General features: G+C 42.7%; 1 protein-coding gene across 4 annotated transcripts; it reads right to left on the reverse strand.

The window, feature by feature from the left end:
• Window positions 1–1833: 1833 nt before the first annotated feature.
• Window positions 1834–7418, reverse strand: LOC133883702 (uncharacterized). Of its 4 annotated transcripts, none has more exons than XR_009902944.1 (4): window positions 6865–7418; window positions 3326–3611; window positions 2256–3239; window positions 1834–2178 (listed from the first exon to the last, which is right to left on the reverse strand). XR_009902944.1 is itself a non-coding variant. In XM_062323121.1 (4 exons), the coding sequence occupies exons 2-4, from the start codon at window positions 4083–4085 to the stop codon at window positions 2552–2554; spliced, it is 1257 nt and encodes a 418-aa protein (XP_062179105.1). In that variant the 5' UTR covers window positions 4086–5179; window positions 6865–7003; the 3' UTR covers window positions 1834–2551. The 4 variants fall into 4 exon arrangements, 3 of the variants coding, with proteins under 3 accessions (XP_062179105.1, XP_062179103.1, XP_062179104.1); XM_062323121.1 differs by adding an exon at window positions 3803–5179 and having other exon boundaries at window positions 1834–3239; window positions 6865–7003; XM_062323119.1 differs by having other exon boundaries at window positions 1834–3239.
• Between the last annotated feature and the right edge of the window lie 561 nt (window positions 7419–7979).

Raw genomic sequence — 7979 nt, forward strand, 5'->3', positions numbered from 1 at the left:
AAGGTAGTCACTATAACCACTGTCTGAGACAACCTCTATTTGCTTGTCAGCATTGCCTTCAGTTATGTGTTTAGATGTCAGAGAGGTTTTGCAAGTGTATGGAGACCTAATACTCTTGCCTTTTGAACAAGATGGAGATGAATAAAATGACTTGAGAAATGCTATATCCCTATGTGTTTGTTCTGATGACATTAGTGGTTGCTCAACAGTTTGTCTTCCGAAAGCCTCACCAGCCTCCATCTCATTCTCCCAATCATCGCAATTGTCTTCTTTATTAGCATTAGCATCAGATTCCACAAGGAGACCCACTGACTCCACATAAATGTCAACCATACCACCATCAGTGATGCAATCTGATATTGTTTGGCATGCCTTGTCATCATAAAGTACTCTTAGTCCATTTGATAACTCCTTGCTAGCGAACAACCAACGCAAAAGGACAACATCAATGTCCTTGCAGTGGTCTTCTAGATGGCCTCTTATCTCTATCAACGATATTTTATCTCTGTCAATGTATGTCATCTCCTCTGAACCTCCACAATACTGCACTAACCTTGCCATCATTGAAAAACTCTCCATTGTATGAAATCTCACTGCCAACTTGTCTAAAATATCCATTCTGTCAACCTACAAGCATATAGAATTCACTCAATACTATATGGGGCAAAATGGGTGCCACTAGACAGTAAAAAATGCAAGCTCCACCACTACACCTATGGACAACTAAAATAATCACACATAAGCTTTAACAAATCAAACTAGCAGAAACTAATCAAACTAGCAGCTTAACTAGGTCTATTTTATTCAGTTTGAACAGATCGATGCAAATCTCCAATACAATATAGCTGCAGCTGCACTCACATTTTCCCTCACTTAGCAATCTCTATCCGCACATAACTCCCACGTATTCTCCAACAATGTCGGGATTCTGGACCTGCGGCGGCCAGATTTGCATGGTGCAACACCGACAATGGTGTGAGGTGGCGGGATTATGAAGATGGCGGCCTAGAGGAAGAAAGGGAAATGAGAACTAGGGATTTGGCCTGGAGAGCGAGCGAGCTTGAGTGGGAGGGGATTAAATACCGAGGCTGAATTAGCCCTCCTATGCCACATCAGCGAACAAAACCACTCAGAACGGTGCCAAAACGGTATGAGGGACGAGCTCGAAACGGGTTCGCGACTTGGAGGACTTAAGATTTATAGTTTCTAAGATGAGAGACGATCTTTAAACCAACTCAATAGTTGAGGGATCAAAATTAAACTTTTTTCTTAGTTTTTTCATCTCCTAAGTGTCATTGCAGTCATAACGAAGGTAACAATAGTGACACACGAGGGATGAAAAATAAGTTTTTTTCCTTCTCTATATGCTATCGCCGTCGTAATAGAGTTGACGGCGATAGCATGGAGGAAAAAAATGTGATAGCACACAAAGAAAGGAAAGAAAAAGTAATGGCAAAGAAAAGATCATTATTTTTCAATGACAAATCGAGGGAGGAAGACAACAGTTGAGTTGGCAAAGATCTAATGGTTGACGAGGTGACCGAAAATTTGGTAAATTTCATCGGATGATCGACAAATAAACAGGCGCAGGCCCCTAGCTCAGTCAGACTCAAGTCTTGTGTAATGGTTTGGCACGATAAGCTGGTTACGTGCTCCCTACCACTATTCCACTAACACAAAACAACGACCTTATCTGAATATGTACCTTCTGATACTGAAGTATATTCCGTTCAGCTATGTCATCTCTGTATGCTCGTTGGGGCATATCTCATCTTCAGACTCCAGTGGCTGCACGAGGCATAAGCAGAATAACAGCTAGATATGTCACCCAGATCAGATCGAATCCCATGAAGTTTTCCAATAGCTGTAGGCCCATAATCGAATCCAATAACAACACTAAGAACTATCAGTCAAAACTGAGCTTCAGCACTATGAACTACTAAATCCTAGAGCATTGTTCATAACAGCTGATCCTCGTATTGTCTAGCTCCCAGTCATACCTCACCGCTAATTACAAAAATCAATCGTTGGTAATACAGCTCTAAGTTAACTAATTAAACCTGATCAGTAGCGCGCATCAACGCGATGCACAGCCGCAAGACGAGCAACCAACACATGCCGAGAAGAATGTGCTCCCACATGCCCTGCCCAGTCCAACGTACAACTTCCAACGCTTCTCTACAAAATTGGATGACCATTCAGAAACGCCAACTCACAACCGACCAAGGCAGTAACGAGAAAGCAGCCAGGCCAACCTGCAGTTGTGCTCATTAACCCGTCCTTTTCTCTGCCTTGACCAAAGGCCAAAGTAGCTCATATGACCAATATGTGCATCCAACAGACTGTTAAGCATAGTGAACTTGTTCATCTCTGAACTCCCCATTTAGTGATGATGCACTGAACACCGCGGGTATAAAGAGAGAAGTCGATTATAACCAGGCATGTCCAAATAAGCGACACAGTTACCACAGTTTAGGACAAAGTACGGACTCTTAAACATTACAAGCTGCAGCAATTCTCAAGCTCCAGGTTAACTAGGCTTTCCCTTCATTTAGTAGCCGTCTTCATTCCTACCACGGAGAGCAGGAGCAGCATGGCGGTCACCTCGACCCTCGCCAGGGAATGGACCACCTCCTGGTCTGTAACCACCACGGCCACGGCCACGGCCACGGCCAGCTTCCAGATTAGGCCTGCCTCGGTTTACATATGGATCAGCATAGTCATCAGGTCGACCTCTCCCGGTGAAAGAGCTCTTCATTGGTCTGTTCTGGGGAGACCGGCTTCTGTCACGCAGATCATTTCCCCAGTTACCCCGAGGAGACCCTGATCGACGATGACTCCTGTCAGGATACAACCCATCATGTGGACGTTCCCTCTGACTGTAGTCGTCAGTGGCAGACCACTCAAACTTTGCACGATCCCTCAGATCACGCTCACCGCGGAAGCCCATTCTTTCCTTAAGTGATGGCTCTGTAAATCGTCCTGCACGATCTGGAGGGGATCGAGCTGCATATCCCCTAGGATCATCAACACCCCAACCATGAGGTGGTGATCTGTACCTGGTCATCTCTCTTGGAGGGGCACGGTCACCTGGTGGACCAACAATCCTTTGAGGCCCTCGTGGAGGGCTGATGTAACCCCTGCGAGGGCTGTGGCTAGGTTCATATATTTCAGGTGCATAGCGGGACTTGTTGCAGTTGTTACAGTGAGTGCGTCGAGCGAAATTGAGATTTCCACAACTGACATGAAAAGCAAGAAGAAAGTTAGAAACATCAAGATAAACTAAGAATATAAATGCAGTAATGTTGATAAACTAAAAAATTACTTTGGAATCTGGCATATCCAATCGCCTTCTCTTGGTGACAAATTTGGATCATTCCTGTGAACATATTCTCCATCAATATTAATGAACTCCTTTCCAGGAGCACTATAGCCCCTCCCATATGATCTGCTCCCTCTTCCATATGGTGGAGAACCCTCTCGGAACCTTGCACGTCCTCTACCATCCCCTTGATATCCACGGGTGTAACGTGGACCAACAGCATCATCAAAAATGCTGGCTTCTTGTCTGCGCGGCCGCGGTGGTGAAGGGCCAGAATGCATTCTATATCCTGAAAAGGAAGTAATAAAAAATCCAAATCAGCACTAAAAGACAGACAGTTAAACAATCAGCTAGGAATGCTTACACTAGCCACATGGAACTGAAATAGGCAATCACTTCAGAACTACTTTCAACAAAGCTACTCCCCAAATGTCAAAAGAGATCGTAATTGTGAAGGCAAAATATATGAGCGGAAAATACCATTGCAACTGCAGCCCAACTGAAAATGAACTACCTCTCCTCCACGGTTCACAGTGTAGTTAGTAGCTACACATCCAAAGATTGGAATTGGATGTTGCAATGAAAATCTTAGTTCCTTTAGCCAATAACATCCCACAATTCCATGCAAGTTAAAGTAGCACTCAAACAATTGCCAGGTCATAACTAAGTGATAAGTAGACCATTGAAGCAGTTTGTCGTTGGTATCAAATAGTAGACTCAGGCGGGTCAGCCCACTGACAAGGTACTTCTCCCTCCACATCATTTCATAAGGTTATGCAACCATCACACATCAACTAATCGTCCATGGGAACCTAACCAGGCATTCTATGCGACTGAATGTTACCAAGCCATGTTCCCTTAAAACTTACCAAGTCAACTCTTTGCTTTTGCTTTTTCACCCATAAAAGGCGCTTCAGCTTATTAGCGTGCAGTGTCTTGGAGAAAAGTGATCTTTTGAGTGTCCCACATGGCAACTGAGACAACCCAATATTGAGGCAATGTGTACATCCCTTGATGCTTCAAGACATCAAGATGTGAGTGTGCTCGGCAATACAACTGCAAAACAGTCTCTGCAGCACCCAGTTACTTTCTTGTCTCAACAACATTATCCTGTCCTCTAAGGCTCTAACAAAAATGGCATGGTCCTATTTCTAAAATGTACCCAATGAATTGGCCATTATGCAGTGATCAGAAGATATCAAAAACTCGGGCATGTTGGCCAGCTTCAGATTCATAGTATGAGTCTCTACATATCCATGTTCCAAATTAACTTCAACAAACTCAGGAATTTTAGTTCTTAAATAACCACTAAACACAAGCACTTAACCAGCTCCTCTTCCTGAATAACACCTCAAGTCCATCTCAGCCTTGATCTCAAAAGCTCAATGGTTCAAGTATTGATGACAGCAAGAACCAACTGACTACATTTGAATCGGAGTACCTATATATTCATGTTCCAAGCTAATTCCAATTTTCATAGTTCTCACGCAACCCTCCAAACACTTGCATGCCACAGCTGTGTTGATATGACTTCAAGCCTGAAGTCCATCTCATTCCTTGTTATCACAACACTTCAAACCTTTTCAGAGTATACCATACTGCACATGCAAATGTGACTGCCTTTTCACAATATTTGAATCAGGAAGGCAGAATGCTTCCATACCGTATGCCCAGCAAATAATATAAACCATCAGACAGAGCAATATATAACCCGGTACCAAAGCATCAACATTTATGTCCCATCTTGAAAAGCAATGGCAGCACCCAAGCCAGACAAGTTGGAAACTGTTACAGTAGAACAGTAAGTTCCATACTTCGTTTGATGTTTAGTGGAGCTTGCAGTGCTTAGCCATTACACTGAACATCCAAGCCAGCAAAGAATTAGAAGATATTTACAATTTCTCAAGCATATCAGGTGGTTCAGACATTCACACTGTGTGTGTTATTTTCCTAGATATGGTGCTTCAATAATTAAAAATATTCATATACAGCAGGCTTACATAAATTAAACTATTTAGCAGTTATAGCGGGTGAGATGTGGCTCAAACACAGAGAATATAGTAAAACGTTGATGAAATCAATGCTACGACAATGCATCTCATTTGGTAATAGTAATATGATTACAAACTATGCGTGAAATGATCATGAATGAAAACATACAATATTCAAAAGCTAAGGTAAGTTAATAAAAAATCTTAATTGTACTAAATCCCAGTTTCATAAATGCTAGATCTTGCATACCAGAATTTTAAGATGATGAGCAATCTACTTAATGAAATGCTAAAAAAAAATAGAGTTATACATTGATGAAACCAAAACAGAAAAGAAAAACAGTTCGTACAGGGGTCAATTCTCTAGGTATGCACATTACATAACACCTATTGATAAAAAGAATCATGGAATGGTGGTTGAAACATGCTTGACATCAAACTAATGGGAAATGAGAACCCAGCTATCATGGCAGCTGTCCCCTTTGGCTTCATGCACATGATACATGCAAAAATAACATCATTATATACATTCTCTGAATGGAGGCCTGCTAGATCATTTCCTAATGATGCTAGCAAGCAACATGAACCATAGAAGTATTGTATAGGTCAAAAGGTTCAGAACAATCAAAGATTACTCAAATAGCAATTGATAGGTGCAACAAGACCACTTACAATAACAACCTCAAATGTATGATTGCTCACTGAAAATAATACTATCTGTGGCCTCTTTTGTTTGTTGTTCTATAATGCATGCAGTCACCTTTTAACTTTGATCACTAAAGCACATATAAGTATTTAGATTTGTCACATAAAAAGCCATATTGGTAGATTTGCCATAAAAACTATCTTCACATCATTTAATTTCCAATATAATTTTTCTAAAACATGAATAGAAAAAGAAATAGTCAGCATTGTGTATTTTAAACTGTGCCAATCAAAATAACAGTAAAAGTAACGGGACCGAAATCTTCTGAGGTCAAAACATATCATGTAGCTTTCAACTTCCACCACCATTGACACATTTCAACAAAACAAAAAAATCATTCAATCAAAGTTGCAGTTTTGTAATCTTTACAAACATAATCGAAAGCCTTAAACAAAATAAAAACTAATGCTACTTAAACAGCCATGGCGTAGGTTAATAGCAATAAATGCTTGCATAGCATAACAATTCTTCCACATATATTAACACAGAGCTAATTGTAATCAAATATTGCAACCAATACAAAGAAAGGAATATCACAATACATCTAATTGTAATAAAAAATCTACATCCAATTTCAAGATACGAAACCACCTACTCATGTATGGGCACTCAATGCGTAATAAATCGAGATAATCTAAATAGAAAAAATAAAGTAAACAATAGCGTGTGAAGTCAGAAATAAAGTAAACAATAGCGTGTGAAGTCAGCAAGACAGTACAAAAGAAGTCCTTAAAATCCTACAGACCATCCAAAGAAAATGTAAATCAACAAAATAGATTCACAGAATTCGCAAACAGAATATTAGATAAAAAAATAAAGATTCAAGGGTTGGGTGTCCAACAGACCTAGCGGCTCGTCGTGGAAGCGAGGAGGCCGAGAAGGCTGGAACCTGGGCAGGCTGAAGCGGCGGCGCTGGGGTGGGGGGCTCGCAAGACGCCGCCTCTCCAGGGGAGGCGGCGACCGGCGCCTCTCCGACTCACGGGTGTCCGGTGGCGAGAACCCATGCCGGCGGCGCGGGGGTGGTGACACGCGGCGGAGGCTGCCGTCGGCGGGGGAGGACGAAAGAGCGGCGCGGTCGGCGGCGGAGGGCGGGGAGGATCTTCCGTTCTCCTGCGGCGGCGGCGGGGGCCTGACGACGAGGCTGCTGAGAGGGGCGCGCGCGGGCGCGGGAGCCGGGTCGGTCTCGGCCTCCGTCATGCTCCGCGGCGGCGTGGTGTCCTCGTACTCGTCGTCGTCGTCCGCGTCGTTGCCCCTGCCGCGCGGCCGCATCTCGCTGCGCGTGCTGCGGCGTGCCGCCGCTCTAGGGTTTGTGGGGAGGAGAGCGAGAGATGGGCTGGAGGGGCTACGCGTTGCGGCTTGACTCAACCACCGTGGGACGAAGCGCGTCAAGGGTCGGACGGGAGAGGTTGCTAAGACTGTGTCCAACTGTTTCCCTTCAGAAGGTTAAGCGCTCTGACGAATTTCTTTCACAATTTTCGTCGCGAAAGGATTCTCAGGGTCATTCCCTCCAGATCGGAATTGTCTCTCCTTTCCCTTCGCGATTCCCTTCGAAGGGAAGCTGTTGGAGATGAGAGAAAATAAAGGGAATGAAAATAAGAAAAGGAATCAGGAAGGGAGTGAAATGAAGAAAATATTGTTAGGGATAGTCTATGAGGTTACCCAATGTGGTTGTGAAGGCCGGCTGGAGTACACGTTCATTGAAAAACAAAAACTTGTTCAAAACCACAACAATCTCTTCCACTGTGTTATTCATATATGGTCAATTTACCTCGATAAAATTTGTCTTATTTGTTCCTCCTTGTAAAAGTTTTGTTTTAGATTTATATTTTTTTTATGACACAATACATTAAACCCTATGTTAAAAAAATAGAATTTTTCTTTATTATATTCATAGGCTAGAATTACTTGATACGGTTTCAAATCGTGAGGTACAAAAATGTATGAAAATAAAGGGCAAAAA

The sequence above is a fragment of the Phragmites australis genome, chromosome 10 (genome assembly GCF_958298935.1).
Source record: "Phragmites australis chromosome 10, lpPhrAust1.1, whole genome shotgun sequence".
In the NCBI taxonomy this organism is placed as follows: Eukaryota; Viridiplantae; Streptophyta; class Magnoliopsida; order Poales; family Poaceae; genus Phragmites; species Phragmites australis.

Bases quoted from the DNA above. Each gene is read 5' to 3' on its own strand.
- LOC133883702 (XM_062323119.1), bottom strand. From the start codon at position 7,288: ATGCGGCCGCGCGGCAGGGGCAACGACGCGGACGACGACGACGAGTAC. The intron at 3,612-6,864 runs GTCTGTTGGACA...CTTCCTTTTCAG, and splicing joins CTTCCACGACGAGCCGCTAG to GATATAGAATGCATTCTGGC. The intron at 3,240-3,325 runs GTAATTTTTTAG...TTTTCATGTCAG, and splicing joins TGGATATGCCAGATTCCAAA to TTGTGGAAATCTCAATTTCG.